Source organism: Lissotriton helveticus, chromosome 7 (assembly GCF_964261635.1).
Source record: "Lissotriton helveticus chromosome 7, aLisHel1.1, whole genome shotgun sequence".
In the NCBI taxonomy this organism is placed as follows: domain Eukaryota; kingdom Metazoa; phylum Chordata; class Amphibia; order Caudata; family Salamandridae; genus Lissotriton; species Lissotriton helveticus.
In genome coordinates this window covers 1,358,337,253-1,358,355,718 of record NC_136068.1, presented here as the reverse complement: position 1 = coordinate 1,358,355,718, position 18,466 = coordinate 1,358,337,253, and the positions used below count along the sequence as shown (strand labels likewise).

The 18,466-nt window shown below is 45.3% G+C and overlaps 1 protein-coding gene across 4 annotated transcripts in view; it reads left to right on the top strand.

Moving 5' to 3' along the window:
* Positions 1-18,466, top strand: part of PIK3R6 (phosphoinositide-3-kinase regulatory subunit 6) — a 745,472-nt gene that overhangs the window by 230,844 nt on the left and 496,162 nt on the right. For all 4 annotated transcript variants that reach the window (XM_078654671.1, XM_078654672.1, XM_078654670.1 and 1 more), the window contains one exon: positions 8,024-8,143. In XM_078654671.1, coding sequence (XP_078510797.1) covers positions 8,131-8,143 — 13 coding nt within the window. In that variant the 5' untranslated portion in view covers positions 8,024-8,130. The remainder of the gene's footprint in view (positions 1-8,023; positions 8,144-18,466) is intronic.

Below are 18,466 nucleotides of genomic sequence, written 5' to 3'. Positions count from 1 at the left end.
ACTGTGAAAACACTTCCAATGCTCAAGGGGGTCCTCAAGCATGCCACAGACATTTTCAAGGAGCCCACTAGGGCAAGGGTTGTAAACCCCAGAATAGAGAAAAAATACAGACCGGCACCTGGCGACCCTACTTACATAAGGGGACAGTCGCCTTTGGACTCTTTGGTGGTCTCCAATGCCCGCAAGAGGGCGAACTCCCAAACAACGGGTGAAGCTCCTCCCCCGGACAAAGAGTCGAAAGTGCTGGAGGCATCTGGGAAAAGGGTGGCAGCACAGGCAGCCAACATCTGGCGCATATCTAACGCACAAGCTCTGTTGGCCTGATATGATAGGGCACACTATGACACCTTAGAGCAGCTATTACAACACCTTCCAGACCGGTTTAAAGAGGGAGCTGAGATGCTTATACAGGAGGGCAAGCTCATCTCCAACGCTGCAATTAAATGTGCGCTCGACGTTGCAGATACGGCAGCGAGAGCGATTAACACTAGTGTGATGTTGAGGCGTCAAGCATGGCTCCGCATCTCAGGGTTCAAGCCAGAGATACAGACTACTATCCTCAACCAGCCAGTTAATCCAGACAGACTGTTTGGCCCAGAGGTTGACACCACCCTTGAAAAAATAAAGAAAGATACTGAGACGGCTAAATCCATGGGTGCCCTTCAGTCTCAGCAATTCAGAGGGAACACTTTTCGTCGCTCAAGCAATCGAGGTGTTAACAGAGGACACTTGGCACAGCAGACGCAATTCAGTAAAGGTGGGGCTCAGTCCTCGTACCCCAAACAGGGTAGAGGAGGTTACCGAGGAAACAGCGCCAAGGGCAGGGGCAGAGGCAACAACAATTCCCGTTCCTCTGCCGCCAACAAACAGTGACTTCCTGTCACTGCCCCCCGACCATCCAACACCTGTCGGGGGGAGACTCCAACAGTTCCTGCCAGTCTGGAAGTCCATCACCACAGACAGGTGGGTAAGGAAACTTATCCAGTACGGTTATTGTTTGGAGTTAACGTCCACTCCACCCAACATACCCCCCAGACAACGTCCTATGTCAGCAGAGCACTTGCACTTATTGCAGCAGGAGGTTCTTTTGATGCTGCAAAAAGGCGCAATAGAGCTCGTACCACTGGAGGAGGAAGGCACAGGTGTATACTCCCTGTACTTCTTAATCCCCAAAAAGGACGGCTCACTCAGACCGATCCTGGACCTCAGGCCTCTGAACCACTACATTCTTTCAGAACACTTCCACATGTTGACACTGCAGCAGGTTCTTCCACTGCTAAATCAGGGAGACTTCCTCGCAACCTTGGACCTCAAGGATGCTTATTTTCACATACCACTCCATCCATCCCACAGAAAATACCTCAGGTTCACCATACAAAACAGGCATTACCAGTTCAAGGTCCTGCCCTTCGGAGTGACCACTGCCCCCAGAGTGTTCACCAAGTGTCTGGCGACAGTAGCAGCGCACCTCAGGAGACAGAACATACATGTCTACCCTTACCTAGACGACTGGCTCGTTCAAGCCAAGTCGGCACAGCAGTGCGCCGCGGACATGTCCCACACCATTCACCTCCTTCACAGTCTGGGGTTTTCGTTAAACTATCCAAAGTCGCACCTTCAGCCAGCCCATGTGGGGCAGTATTTGGGCGCGACAATAAATACTCTGGCTGCTACAGCTTAGCCAAGCCCAGCAAGGATCGACAACATCCAGTCGCTCATCCACAGGTTCAGACCGCAACACTCCCTTCCAGCGAGAGTGTTCATGCAGTTGATAGGCATGATGGCCTCCTGCATCTTCATAGTCCCGCACGCGAGGTTGCATATGCGTCTGCTCCAGGAATGCTTGGCACGTCAGTGGACTCAGGCTCATGGACAGTTGAGAGACCTAGTGTTGGTGACCGGTCGGGCATACAACTCTCTGCATTGGTGGAATCCACACAACCTTTGCAAGGGCCGACCGTTCCAAGAGCCTGTGCCACAGATCATCCTGACGACGGACGCATCTCTCCAGGGATGGGGGGCTCATGTGCTACACTACACGGTGCAGGGACTATGGACAACGCAGCAAAGGAAGATGCACATCAACTACCTAGAACTGATGGCAATCTTCATGGCACTCAAGTCCTTCAAGGTACATCTGTGCAACAAAGTCGTGTTGATCCGGACGGACAACATGACAGCCATGTACTACATCCAGAAGCAGGGAGGTACGCACTGTCCACAGTTGTCTCATCTGGCTCAGAGCATGTGGAAGTGGGCCATTCAAAGGAACATCTTCCTCATGGCGGAACACCTCCCGGGCAAGGACAATCAGATGGCGGATCTGCTCAGCAGGTTCTGCCACCAGATGCACGAGTGGGAGTTACATCCATCGGTACTCCGCCCGTACTTCCAGCAGTGGGGTCATCCAGAGATAGACCTGTTTGCCACGAAGGAAAACGCAAAATGCCAAAGCTTTGCCGCCAGGTTCCCTCATCCACAGTCGCAGGGCAATGCGATATGGATGAACTGGTCAGGCAGATTTGCGAACACTTTTCCCCCAGCACCTCTCATTCCGCTGGTGGCAAGAAAGCTAAAGCAACACTCGATGAGGCTCATCCTGGTTGCTCCAACGTGGGCACGCCAACCATGGTACACCACGTTTCTAGAACTCTCCGTGGTGCCGCATCAAAGGCTGCACCTCACACCAAGGCTCTTGACGCAGAACCATGGCGACATTCAGCATCCAGATCCGCAACAGCTCAATCTGGCGATCTGGCTCCTGAGGTCTTGGAGTTTGGCTACCTCAACTTGCCTCAGGAATGCATGGACATCATCCGGGAGGCACGAAAGCCCACTACCAGAGTTTGCTATGCAGCAAAATGGAAGCGGTTTGTCGTCTATTGTACAGAACACAATATCAACCCGCTAGATGCATCCATTCCTAACATCATCTGCTACTTGTTACATCTTTACAAATGCAATCTAGCATATGCTTCCATTCGGATACACTTATCCGCCATAGCGGCTTATCTTCAGAACAGGCAGCATCTCTCTGTTTTCAGGGCGCCTGCCATTAAAGCCTTCCTGGAAGGACTGAAACGAGTCATTCCTCCCAGAACCCCACCAGCTCCAGTGTGGAATCTCAATGTGGTCCTCACTAGGTTGATGGGCCCACCTTTTGAGCCTCTACATTCATGTGAGATTCAGTTCTTAACATGGAAAGTGGCTTTTCTCATTGCCATCACGTCTCTCAGACGTGTTAGTGAGCTTCAGGCGCTCACAATACAAGAGCCATTTATACAAATTCACTCAAACAGGGTGGTGCTCCGCACTAACCCCAAGTTCCTTCCAAAGGTGGTGTCACAGTTTCATGTCAATCAAACAATTGAACTGCCCGCATTCTTTCCAAACCCAGAAACAGTAGCAGAAAGAATGCTCCATACGCTGGACGTCAAAAGGGCGTTAATGTACTATATTAACAGGACACAACCATTTAGAAAGACACAGCAACTCTTTGTTGCCTTCTCAGCCCGGCACAAAGGCAACCCCATTTCCAAAGCAGGAATAGCCAGGTGGATCGTTAAGTGTATTCAGATTTGCTATCTGAAAGCTAAGCGCACCTTAACGGTCCCCCCAAGGGCACACTCCACACGCAAGTTGGGAGCCTCTATGGCGTTCCTGGGGAACATTCCTTTGGAAGACATTTGTAGAGCAGCCACATGGTCTACACCACATACGTCTACCAAACATTACTGTGTAGATGTGCATTCCAAGCAGCAGGCAGCTGTAGGGCAGGCTGTGTTCTTAAAACACTTTTTCAGACTTCTGCAGCTGGCACGGGCGGCCGCCGTTAATGGAGGGACTGCTATGTATTCTATGCTATAGATATGAATTTGGAAAACAGAACAGAATGGCTGATCAGGGTAATTGGAAACAAAATATATATAACCACACAACCAATGAGTGTCATATAGCCAAGGGTTTAGATATTCCCAACAACTTGAGTATTTTTGAAAAAACTTTATATTATTTCAATAAAAATGGCATCAAATAGACACTCCGTCACCACAGTTAGTGCAAAAACATGGAAGAATATATACAAATATATATACATCACATTGAAGGCAACGTATACTTGAAAAAATGATGGAAAACAATATATTACAAGTGTTTAATTTGCAAACGTGTGCTTTTGAACTCACATTGTAGATTATAGTTGGTGTCATCACAACAATTGTAATATATTGTTTTCCATCATTTTTTCAAGTATACGTTGCCTTCAATGTGATGTATATATATTTGTTGTATATATTTGTATATATTCTTCCATGTTTTTGCACTAACTGTGGTGACGGAGTGTCTATTTGATGCCATTTTTATTGAAATAATATAAAGTTTTTTCAAAAATACTCAAGTTGTTGGGAATATCTAAACCCTTGGCTACACGACACTCATTGGTTGTGTGGTTATATATATTTTGTTTCCAATTACCCTGATCAGCCATTCTGTTCTGTTTCTCAATTATTGAGGTCCAGGCTGGTCAGTTGCAGGACCCTACACCTTCATTTGTGTACTGATAGATATGAATTTAGCAGCCCACATGCCTCGAACTGAATATGCTACTTACCAGTATGCATCTGTTCTTGGCATGTAGGGCTGCTAACATTCATATCGCCCGCCCTCCTCCCCGGCGCCCGTAGCGGCTGCAGTTCTTTCTTGCATTCAATCATTAGCATGGACATCACTTTCAGGGAGAGGTGTGGCGCCGCGGCCAGGGCGACTGACGCTGGAATCTGGGGACCACGGTTCGATCCCCGGCTCCAGCGGCAGGTCAGCCCAGCACCATGTGACTCTGGGCAATAGCTCGCTTAATCTTCCCGACGGCCCCCAGCGCCTAGAGACCCTAACGGGTGATTGTGCGCTTTACAAATGTGGACTTTACTTTACTTTACAAATGTGGACTTTCACTATTTCACTCCATCTCTGCCACAATGGCTAAAAACAATCTGGGGATGGAGTCGATGCCCATGCGCACTGTAGTCCAGGGGAGGAGCCACCTATCTCGTGATACTTCGAAGACTCTTCCAGGACAACAATGTGCAATCATCCGGACCCAACACTAGGTGGCGATCGATGCTATAGATATGAATGTTAGCAGCCCTACATGCCAAGAACAGATGCATACTGGTAAGTAGCATATTCATTGTCACGGAACCAGCATTTCACTCTCTGTCTCACTTGCACACAGGTTGGAGGAACCCCAATTAACACAGTTTGAATAGTGGCTAAAACGAATGCCATAGCTAATTCTTCGCTGCTGTAACAAAATAAAGTGTCCACAACACACTGTTTCTGAAAGCTCATAGCCAGGTTCAAGACACACTTAATGAGCGATAAAATTGACTTAGCGCAACAAAGGTGCCCTTTTATCTGTTGCATTCCCAAGTTCATCAGTAATTGGCAAACATTTGCTTTGCAAGCAGAGACCATGAATCGTTAATTTTTTTGGCACAAATTACATTCTAAATCGCAACTTGACCCTTACAAAGCCAACTTTCTGTCCTGGCTTCTTTACTAATCTTTAGCAGACCCAAACCGGAGCTACAAACGGCTGAACATCAGCGATAAGTGCTGTTTGGAACCTGTTATCTTTCACCCTCCTAGCCACGAACTGCTCATGGTATTAGCTACCTGATTGTACCACTGTTCAGCTTTGCATACATAAATAGAAAACCAACGGCTAAACGCATTCTGTCTTGTCGACATCATGTAGGGTAGCCATTGAAAATCATCTGGCTACATTCTTACCAAATCGATGACGATTGACTATCAGGCTCCTTGTAACAACGCCCAGTGGCTGATACATACTTAGCATTGAGAAGTGAACTGAATATGTGGGTGAATATCTTGCATTCCCTTTCAACTTAGACTAGAGGATGTCTTGCGAATGTTGAAATATATTAGAGACAAAGTAAGTCTGCTAAATCTCGCCAGTCTCGTCTAATGACTCCAAGCCTGGCTCTGGAATAAACTGCTTTTCATCTCCATTATACTTCAGCCTTATTTTACGCATAGACCAGCCCGACGTAGATGGAGGGTCCTGTATTGTTCTGATTGCCGAATGCGCGGTGGAGTCTCAGCCAATCCAGGCGCTGCATTAGCCGCGCCAGGATTGGCTAGAGCAGAGTTACTCCCCGCCCATTTTGAGACCCGGGGGCTGCTGCATGACGCCCCCTCTGGTCCCTCGCCAGACACTCGCTCTAAAGGGAAAGGTAGCAGTGGAGTAGTGTGCGCATGTTCGGGCTCGTCCTAAAAATTACCAGCCCAAAAATGGACATGCACACTACTACTGCTGCTGCAGCCACGCTGTCAGTGACAGTCTGTCACTCAAGCTGCCGTAGCCCCACCCCTTTCAGCGCCTTCTGATTGCGTCGGGCCGGGCGTGTTCCTGGCTGGTAGCATTTCATTTCAGTGAGCGAGAATGGTCAGACTGCAAGACTTTTACTGGCATGAATTAAATTTTAGGCGTGACGGTGCTGTCCATGTGGCTTAGTGGGGCAACGCCCCAACGCCCACAATGGACGCACCGCCACGGTTTTACCCCCAGTATGTGGATGTGCAAAGCAAATGCCAGGGATTCAATGTGAGTTGCACAAAGTCCAGCGGAGTCATGTCACACATGTACATATAGCTGGGACTATTGCCAGGGCTGGTTTTTGTTCCCAGTCCGACACTGCAGGTGATTGTAATAAAGTGTCTCACTGTTATAAAATATAACATCTGAAGCTCAGTAGCTCCATTTATTGCTCCTACTGTATTTACATAAGCGCTGCTGGGGACCCCATAAGTAAACCTGCAGTATTTTTGTCTGCTTTCTAAGCACATCACGACTGATGAGGACTGACAGCCTAAATGTACGGACATTAAGTGCTGTTGGCTCCAAATTCCCACCGAAATAATGGAACAATCTCCTGCAACTCATCAGAGTCTTCTCCTCGCTACCGGAGTTTCACAAGAAGCTGAAGACCTGGCTTTTTGAATAATGCTCGGAGACCAGAAATCTTCACACCAGCCTCCGCACCTAGATACCAGCGGTGGCTGGCCCCATGAAAATATGGTGTGGCACGATACCCCAAAACTCAACATAAAGGCTGCGCCCCATCCGTTGTGTCTCCGGCCAGGTCGTGGAGACGATAAGCTGGAAAGGACTTCTTTCCTGCCTAGTGGGCACAAATCCAACCAAACCTCGAGCTGCTCTCATGTTGTTGTCAGCATAAGACCAACTCCAGGATTGGTTGGAGCAGGCTAACTCCGGACTCATTTTGAGGCTCTGGGTCTGTTTCAGCAATCCCCTGGCTGTTTCACAGCCCCGGTGCTGGGTCGACCGAGAGCATGTGGGCTGGCTGTCTCAAGACAGCTGGCCAATCTGATATGCGCACTGCAGGGGCAGCAGTGTCATTCTGCAATTGCAGGAATTAGCCCTGCCCTCATGCTAGCGCCATACAGCGCAAGCCGGCGGCAATTAAAATGGCATGGCAATAGCATTTTATTTATTTGTTTTTTCCTGCTTCGCTCGCAGCAGGCGGGCAACACTTCTCCCTTTAGAGGGAACCACACCTGCTTGATACCCTCAAGGGTGAATAGAGCGCTCTACAAATTGGCATAAGATAACGTAACATCTAGGACCAGGCTGTTCTTCCTTTATATGCTACAGCATTTTGCATGTTGGGATTCTACAAATGTACAAGTTCCAGAATGCATCTTGCTATTGGCTAAAATGCCAGGACCGACTAAAGTTGTCACTCATGGGGATTTGGCCCACCTGACTTGTGTTTTTATGCTTGTCCTTCCTGACCTATCACAAAACCGCACCTGGCCATTGCATTAAAGAATAGATACAAGTCAGTCCCATTGGTTTTGTCAATGCTTGTTGATGTTTGTACACAATGGGAGCCGATGTGAAAGAATGCTTTTTCTCTTGCAGGACCCAGCCCACTTCATTTCTCCATCAGATTTAACCCTACTGTTTTTTATTTGCTAGGCTTGAGCCAAGATTCAGCTATGTGAGCAGCGAGACCTCCACTCAACAACAAAAAACACCGTTCTCATCTCCACTTCGGGATCCAGTCCTGCAAACTCTGCATTTTGATGGATTGCACAGGTCTGCTTAGTACCAAAACCAAAGTTTAACCTAAGTAGAGATAATGATGGTGGATTAGTGAACGTTTGCCCTACTGTTTTTCCTATAGTTTTAGATGTCTCCATGTAGGTCTCTGGTGCCTAACACTAATACAGGGTGTTCATATTTGATGCAGTGTATGATATTGACAAAGTTAACCTGAAGCTCTTCAGAGAAATTATTCTTGGGCATAAGCATGTTTTGTACTTAGTAGACAATCCCAACACTGGTTGATGACCATAATGCATTAAGCAATGCCCATGACCTTTAAAGAGGACTGCATGTACTCCATGACAAGCTAGGCTCAACCCATAGCATCATTCGACTCGACAAAGATCTAAAGGCAAAGCAGCTGATAAACAGTTAATTGCAGCACTATCTCGTGTTAAACAACAGCCCTACTACCTTCGATATGGTCTTGATGGAAAGCATGTCATCAAAAGGCCTTCTTTGTCCAGCTTGCTAGTACAACTATAAATTGTCCATCCGAGCACTCGTTCAATATCACAAAAGTCTTTTCTGGTTTTCACCAATCCATTTAATATCCAATGTCTTCAGTTGTATTCCAATCATACATCCAAAATATGAAACGATGCAGCCAACACGTGTTTCGTCTGGTCAGTAGGACCATTGACTTCCTCAGGGCTGCAACCCAAAATATCCACAATAAGTAACATTTCCTATATACATTATTTACAATTTGACCAAATTATATCCTACTCTCCAATAGGTTATCTAGAGAGAGAAAGGGATACATCCACAGACCGTAAAAAACTACATAGTGTGTGTTGAAAGAGAGGACATGTAAGCCAAAATCGTACTTTCATCAATAATGTCTTGTGTTAAGACATGAAGTAAAATTAAAATGAACAACTATCGTTCTAACACGAACAAAAGGATTTTTTACCAAGGGTTCCCGGTGATGCCACAGATGCTAGGTCCACGCCCAATGAGACTAAATGTATCAATGCAATAAGTAATCACTCTAACTCAACACAATAATGAAAATATCCGTACCCTATCATTAAGGACATCAATCCTCCCGCAACAAATTATCTATGTCCTGAAGACCCTCACCTCCAAACGTTAGTGTCCAGCACCGTATTCCAAACTGTATGTGAATATCTATTCACGTAGCGTCCTGCAATTGTTTTAAAAATATATGTGTATGTCAAATATCAAATGCCACAAATGTGTATTGCATACAGTATTAATTATATCTACATTGGTCACTATTAGACCACATTATGTTCTAATGATGCAGTTCTTACCTCCTAATTTTGTTTTGGTACAATCTCTTCGTATTCCAATCCTATCTTTAGCAACCACACGTGTACGTGTCTGTAAATAAGATGCATAATGATAAGATATCTAATCTTTATATCCTTGATAACGTAAGGATTACTCCTTTCTCCTGCTTACCGTTTAGTTTAGTTTTCTCGCGTGTAAAGTGGCGTTCTGCGCCAGCGCCATCTTGTAATGGTTATTTATACCACGTACAACTCACGTCCTATTTCGCTGTCCACACCTATAGTTTTGGTAATTCAATATTTCTGTTTGTCTATACTGAGAAAGACATCTCCAGTGGTACATACAATTTAAAATTAATCACAGCAACCGGACCGTATTATTAGTTAAGTAATTCGTAAATCTGCTTCGCATACGTAATTCCAAAATCTAAAGTCTCATATCGTCTGAATATTTGACTCTGTATTATGGTAAACAATGAATATTAGTTATGCCGTATTATCATGATATTGTGTATACATTCAATTGAACGACCGATATTCGGCTGTATCAGTATGTCACAAACACGCGCCATCTTAGGTCAGGCAAGGTGTATCTCCTGCAATGCTAGTTCTTATTGTCAACAAAATTGTCTAGTGTTATACAACACTAGACAATTATTGTTACTAGACAATTATTGTTATACAACACTAGACAATTTTGTTGACAATAAGAACTAGCATTGCAGGAGATACACCTTGCCTGACCTAAGATGGCGCGTGTTTGTGACATACTGATACAGCCGAATATCGGTCGTTCAATTGAATGTATACACAATATCATGATAATACGGCATAACTAATATTCATTGTTTACCATAATACAGAGTCAAATATTCAGACGATATGAGACTTTAGATTTTGGAATTACGTATGCGAAGCAGATTTACGAATTACTTAACTAATAATACGGTCCGGTTGCTGTGATTAATTTTAAATTGTATGAACCACTGGAGATGTCTTTCTCAGTATAGACAAACAGAAATATTGAATTACCAAAACTATAGGTGTGGACAGCGAAATAGGACGTGAGTTGTACGTGGTATAAATAACCATTACAAGATGGCGCTGGCGCAGAACGCCACTTTACACGCGAGAAAACTAAACTAAACGGTAAGCAGGAGAAAGGAGTAATCCTTACGTTATCAAGGATATAAAGATTAGATATCTTATCATTATGCATCTTATTTACAGACACGTACACGTGTGGTTGCTAAAGATAGGATTGGAATACGAAGAGATTGTACCAAAACAAAATTAGGAGGTAAGAACTGCATCATTAGAACATAATGTGGTCTAATAGTGACCAATGTAGATATAATTAATACTGTATGCAATACACATTTGTGGCATTTGATATTTGACATACACATATATTTTTAAAACAATTGCAGGACGCTACGTGAATAGATATTCACATACAGTTTGGAATACGGTGCTGGACACTAACGTTTGGAGGTGAGGGTCTTCAGGACATAGATAATTTGTTGCGGGAGGATTGATGTCCTTAATGATAGGGTACGGATATTTTCATTATTGTGTTGAGTTAGAGTGATTACTTATTGCATTGATACATTTAGTCTCATTGGGCGTGGACCTAGCATCTGTGGCATCACCGGGAACCCTTGGTAAAAAATCCTTTTGTTCGTGTTAGAACGATAGTTGTTCATTTTAATTTTACTTCATGTCTTAACACAAGACATTATTGATGAAAGTACGATTTTGGCTTACATGTCCTCTCTTTCAACACACACTATGTAGTTTTTTACGGTCTGTGGATGTATCCCTTTCTCTCTCTAGATAACCTATTGGAGAGTAGGATATAATTTGGTCAAATTGTAAATAATGTATATAGGAAATGTTACTTATTGTGGATATTTTGGGTTGCAGCCCTGAGGAAGTCAATGGTCCTACTGACCAGACGAAACACGTGTTGGCTGCATCGTTTCATATTTTGGATGTATGATTGGAATACAACTGAAGACATTGGATATTAAATGGATTGGTGAAAACCAGAAAAGACTTTTGTGATATTGAACGAGTGCTCGGATGGACAATTTACAGTTTGTACCCTTGTGGTTGATCTTTGGGGTTGTGGTAACCATCCCCCTCATTCTTTGAGCACCACATCTACTTTTGATTCAAGAACTTTACTTGTACCTTAACTGTGCTGAGCGCTCATACTAACTGTTACCACCAAAGAATTGTGCTAGTACAACTACATCCTTCAAAACAAGCATTTACAGTGCAATAGTTCTCGCAGTTGCGATATTTTGAGCTATTGCCATTGTAAATGACAATGCCTTTTATTTTTTATTTTTTAAACAACACGTAAATAAAAGGCATTGTCATTTACAATACCAATAGGTCAAAGTTTCTAAAATGTGGGACCTACTCCATTGCAAATGCTTGTTTTGGTTGTAACTAAGCACATTTGCTCAAGTTACTTATTCTCAGGACTACGGATTGGTTATTGCACGTCCTCATCACAAAATCACATCCAAAATGCTGCGCTGGTGGTGTTAAGGATGAAACAGTCTATTCATATTGAAAGCAGTACTGAACAGTTGAAATACCCGTGTGGGCTCAGCTCTGCTGCATTTACAGTATGACATTGGCTCACACAGGCACATTCCTCCCGATGCGCATTCTTGAAAAATACTGCAGCCATATAAGAGCCCATCATGCGCGGCATGGTACATGCCTTGGGTGTTTCACTCTTCAGCTGAGGCTTAGAAACCTGAACGTCAGTCAGGAAAAATTCCCCTACCCTTTCCTCTTGTGGTTTGGTGGGGTGGATTCAGGAAGCATCATTAACCACACTCCACCCTGTGATGAAATTGCAGAGTTGAGAAGAGTGTGATATACTGCATACTTCTTGTTCTATAAAGAGCCACACTGTATCCACTATCAGTTTTTAGGTCGAGTCTGAGCAGAGCATGTGCTGCTCTGTGAGCCATGGTGGTTTGGAGTATGTACTTGAAGCCCCGCCCACTCTCTGCCCATATTTGTCATTGGCTGGTGTCAATGTCCTTCGTAAATGCTGCCTTCTGATTCGTTATTAGGCGTGTTAGTTCCTCCTTAGTACTGCGTTGTCTTCATTTGTAACCTCCCATAAGGACTGGCCCTTTTAATCCGGTTGTTACACGGTACGTCTTCTTTAGTCTGTAAACTAGCCAAACCCACTGCCCCTAAAAAACAGGCTGATGTAGAGTTCTGCAATAAAATGGCGGATTATTTTAAAACCAAAGTGGAAACTATCTTCAACTCCTTGGTAGGTCAAATAAATGGGAAACAGTCAGATTCAAATCTCAGACTCAGGCCACCTAATTACCACCCAAGGCTCTCTGGATCATTTTACCCCTATAAAGAATGCTGATCTGATAAAACTGCTGCACACCATAAAATCTGGTGCTCCCGGTTATCCTTGTCCCGTGGGAATTGTTAAGTTAATTCCAGAAATCAATGGAGAAGTTCTGACACACCTATTAAACTCAGTTTTATAGACCAGAATTTTTCCTAGGGACTGGAAAAAAGCCTCTGTGCTCCCTCTGCTGAAGAAGCAATCTCTGGACCCCAAGGACTCGAACAATTATCGCCCGATTTCCAGACTCCTGCTGCCCGCCAAAGTACTGGAGAAAGAAATGAACATCCAACTTAGTAATTTCATTGTGGCTAATAATTCCTTAGACCCTTCGCAGTTTGGGTTCAGAGCCTTTCACAGTACTGAGCTGGCTTTAATAAAATCAACGGAGGAGATCAGAGAGGCCGTGGATAGGGGAGGAAGTGCCATCTTAATCCTCCTGGACCTATCCCCGGCCTTTGATACAGTCCACCACGGGGTCCTGCTGTATCGGCTCTCAGACATTGGAGTTAAGGGTTTAGCAAGGAAACTGCTACACTCCTTTCTGGCAGATAGGTCCCAGACCGTGGATCTCGATGGGAATGTCTCTGATCCCTTTTCGCTTCCTTGTGGGGTACCACAGGGCTCATCTTTGAGCCCTACCCTTTTTAATATCTATGTGGCCCCCTTGGCTAATATCATCCGGTCATTTGGGTTCCAGCTCACCTCCTATGCTGATGACACACAGATTGTGTTGTCGCTTACGGAGGGAGCGGAAAGAGAGGCAGGGGAAAGGTTTCAGAAATGTATGAGCTCCATTTCCATCTGGATGTCAGCCAACTGTCTAAAGCTCAATTCAGCAAAACTGAGGTGATAAAGTTCAGCAACAATCCCCAGGTTTGGACACCGGACTAGTGGCCGGTAGAGCTGGGATCCTGTCCAATACCCTCCAGGAAAGCCAAGAATCTGGGAGTCTTAGTGGATAACAAACTCACTATGGGGGACCAAGTGAACCAGGTGATTTATCCTGTTTCATGGTCCTCAGAATAATTTAAAATATCAAGCTCTTCCTCACAGCCAACAACCTAAGGACGGTCGTTACGGCCCTGATTTTGTCCCGTCTGGACTATTGCAACAGTCTCTATCTTAATGTACAGAAACAACACATGTACAAGTTGCAATTGGTCCAGAATGCGGCAGTCAGATTAATGTCGGATACGGTGAGGTTTGCTTCGGTTAGAGGTGAGCTGCGGAAACTACACTGGCTCCCCATCCCACAGAGATCTCGGTTTAAGACCCATTGTGTGGTCTTTAAAGCAGTGAATGGTATTGGCCCGGAGTTTCTTAAGCATAGACTCTCATGGTATGTTCCTAATAGAACCTTGCGTTCTTTTAGTTCTAAACTAGTTCAAACATCCATGTTTAAGAAAACAAATTAGGGAAGCAGAAGTTTCTTTCACTGTGCCTCTAAAGCATGGAACGAACTCCCATTCCAATTAAGAAATGCTTCTAATTTAATCTCCTTTCGCAAGGGTCTGAAAACTTGGTTTTTTCTCTCAATAACAGTCTACCGCTCTCCCAGGTAACCCAGTTTTCAGCGCCAGGACACCTCAGGGTAACAGTGCTCTTTACAAGAATAAATAACATAACATAACATATTTTTATTAATGAGATTCTCTTACTGCAGGAGGATCTCTCCTGCGCAGTTGTGTCCGTCGTCTTGTTTATTTAACTCCTAAGAAACGGGGAGCTCTTCAGGGGCCATAGGAGACAGAAGGGGGCAACTCAGCGATGCTTTCAAGCATTTGGAAAGCAATAGGTCTCCCATTTGGGAAACTTTAAGCTTTTGGCATTGTAAATGACAATGCATTTTTTATTTATGTTTTAAAAACCAAAACATAAATAAAAGGCATTGCCATTTACAATACCAATAGCTCAAACTCGCGTAAATGTGAGACCTAAGCACATTTGCTCAAGTTACTTATTCTCAGGACTACGGATTGGTTAATGCAGGTCCTCATCACAAAATCACATCCAAAATGCTGCGCTGGTGGTGTTAAGGATGAAACAGTCTATGCATATTGACAGCAATACTGAACAGTTGAAATACCCGTGTGGGCTCAGCTCTGCCGCATTCGCAGTATGATAATGGCTTACAGGCACATTCCGCCTGGTGCGCTTTCTTGAAAAATACCACAGCAATATAAGAGCCCATCATGCGCGGCACGGTACGGGTCACAGTGTGCAACAAGCACCTGAGCTTGTAAACAGAATTTCGAACCATTTAAATAACCATGTAATAAGATGCACACTTCGACAACAACATTGTAACCACCTACAGTCACTGATGGCTCCGTTAATGAAACAACAATATTAGCTTTTGTATACTGAAAATATGTTTTTGTGTGTGATGGGTGAGGGGGTGGCTTGGAATGGGTGTTGAGTAGTTCCTCCTAGCGGCACTAAAGTTCCTCTACGCCATGTTATAACAAGGAAGGATAGAGGCAACGTAGACAGGGCTTTAGGGCTGATAGGTGGGAGTGGGGGGAGAAACAGACATGAGAGCGACGGAGCGAGATTAAGCAGCAACAGGTTGGGTGGGGGATTGAGATAATGCTGGGCGCCCGGGTTAAAGTGAAAGCGGGTTCCCATGTTAAAGTAAAAGCGGGTTCCCGTGTTAAAGTAAAAGCGGGTTCCCGTGTTAAAGTAAAAGTGGGTTCCCGTGTTAATGTAAAAGCGGGTTACCGTGTTAAAGTAAAAGCGGGAGCCTGTGTTAAAGTAAAAGCGGGCGCCCACGTGATTGAAAGCGGACGCCCGGGTTATTGGAATGAGGCGCCCGTGTTAAGGAGAAAGCGGGCGCCCATGTTTTTAATTTAAAAATAAACCAAAACAACATACAGAGTAGTAAGGGTCTAAGGGATATTTTAAGACCTGCCCGGGTTACAATTCCCTAATAACGATATTCATAACAAAGAAACCCAGGGGTCTAGAAAGGAGGATATATACAGAAACCTCAATTAATGGTCAAACGTGCCTATCTGGGTGCCTCGAATGCCAATAGACAAAGTAGTCTAATAAGCAGAGTAGAACATTAACACAGAACACAGGACCAACAGTGAAAGTAGGTGAAACCCATAAGTGTCTCTTGGATTCCCATCAAACTCTTGTAATGATCAATTATATCACTTGGTTATCCAACAGGGAAGGTGTGTCTCTGGATCATTGAGACGAATACCATTCCCATAGGCAGAGTTGGATTCTCACCCTCAGTCACTCCGAGACCATGTGATCAAAATGAGGATGGGACCAAGTGCAGTGCAACAAAAAAACTTCAGTGGTGAATTAAAATAGAATAAAGGGTCAAAAAAGAAGAAAGGATTTTTATTGAAGCTTGCCCTTTTCCTAATTAAAAACAAGAACAGTGCAAAAAACGTGGTTTGAAACAAATAACCGCTTGTGGGCCAACATGTTTCAGCCTTCAGGGATAACGACCCCCGGCTTTCTTCAGGGCCTCTGTTCTAAATTTTAATGCTACTGCAAGTGATATTTTAAACAAATAATTCAAAGTAATTTCAAAACGATATATTCAACCGGAATTTGTTACTGTTCCTCCGTGTCAAGTGGTGTGTCTTACATACAGGTAGACCGGGGACCTCACCTCTCCTGGACCAGGCTCAGGGATATATGAGGCCCGCTCTATCCGTCGTTGCCTCTGGCGGATCCTGAGTCAGGGGGAGCCTGATTCAGGGACCATTGATTGAGGTTTCTGTATATATCCTCCTTTAATTTAAAAAACACATAAGAGGAAGCGCCGCCATGCTGCTAAAAAAAAAACAAGCGGTACCAACTCAAGCAGCGCATGCCCTGCCTGCAGTAAGAGAAACTCAATAAAGACAATAGTGCTTACAGTCTAAATAGCGCATACCCTGTAACAACTGAAGTAAAAAAGGCCAGTTGCCATGGGAGGTTACAAATGAAGTCAAGGCGGTACTAAGGAGGGACTAACAAGCCAATTAACAAATTAGAAGCCAGCATTTATGAAGGGCAATGATACAAGCCAGTGATAAATATGGGCGGAGAGTGGGCGGGTGTGAGAAGTTGGCCTGATGTGCAGTGCTCACTATTCTAGTGATCACTATATATCAGTCCAAACAACCCTTATTGATGATTGGTTGTAAGTCAACCTTATAGACCAGCTATCCTAGTAGCATGGATACGAGCAGTCTAAGGCTAAGACTCTAGAGGGCGTGTTAAGCCAGCTGTTTTACCATCACATTACCCCTTGAACACCCAGTGAAAGGACACCACACAAGTTGTTATGAAAATAAACAGTGTATTTATTTATAACAAGTCTACCCTGGCTCTTTATGAGACAGGGAGCTAAGCACACAACAAAACTCTTACGAAAATACTTTTAAGTTAGCACGTTACACAAATGCCCGAGGGGCACGAAAAACCATATACGCTAAAAGTGGAATGCGAATTACTAGCAGGTAAGTAACAGTTCTAATAGGCTTTGGAATCGCTAGGACTGGACTAGGGAATCGTTAGATTACTACTAGGAGGCCCAGGGGACTCGGGTGCAGAGTGTGCACTCTCACGCGGGATGCGGGACAAAGTCTATGGAAGCTAGAATTCACAAAGTTAGTGTTCACGGGCGAACCCGACCTGGTAGGGAGAAAACGACAGTGGATCCTGACCCTTGGATAGTGAGGCTATGCTGGGACACCGGAGTGCCGAAGTTACCTAGCCCAGGGGCTGCAGCTGCATAGGTCTGAAAAGACGTCGGGGATCTCGTTGCCGGACCAGGAGCCTGGAAGGAAGAAGTTGCTGGCAGGCGACCAGTGAAGAAAAGTTCGATGGATCCAAGCCTGGATCAAGGAAGAAGAAAACCTGAAAGCAGAGGGGACCAAGTTCTTGAATCACTAGCCAGTGATTAAGTGGGCACCAGGATGGCACCGGGCGAAGTCACCGCAGTCAGGTGAGTGGGCGCTGCTGGGCGCTGCAGTCTCTCGGACCAGGAGGCGTTGTCGGCGACCAGGATGGAGGTGCGAGCTGTCCCACGAAGGATGAAGTCGTTGGCGTCGAAGTTACCCAGGATTGGGCAACAAGCCTTGGCTAATTCAAGCCCACGCGGTGGACTCAAAATGGCGTCTTGAGTGGACCAGGAGGGTCCGGGGTGCTCCTCTTCTGGAAGGGAGCAAGGGCCAGTCTGGAGCAACCAGACCAGCAGCAGAAATGTCGTCGGGCGTCGTCAGGAAGGCCACAAGCCAACGGGCTAGTAGCCAAACAACGCGGTGAGCAGCGGAAAGCAGAAGGGCCCCACGCAGATCGTGGAGATGCTGGGGGGCTGCACTTCGGAGCTGGAGCTGCTCAGAGTCGGGGCTTCTCGGACCCCAAAGCACTCACCAGTAGATTACTCGGCGGGCTTGCTGGAAAGAAGTCGTGCAGTCTTGCAGATGGCCGGTCCCTCGAGGTCTCGTCGCACCCACGGTTCTCAGCTTGGCTGTAGAGGTGGGTAGAGGTCAGAGGTGCCAGGGAAGCCGGTTCTCGTCGAGCTGGGCAGTCGGATTCCGGAGGAAGGACTTGCAGCAGACCGCAGTGTTCTTAGATGGTGCCTGCGGATGCAGGGTGACTACTCCTTAGTCACAAGGGAGAAATCTTAGGAAGAAGTCT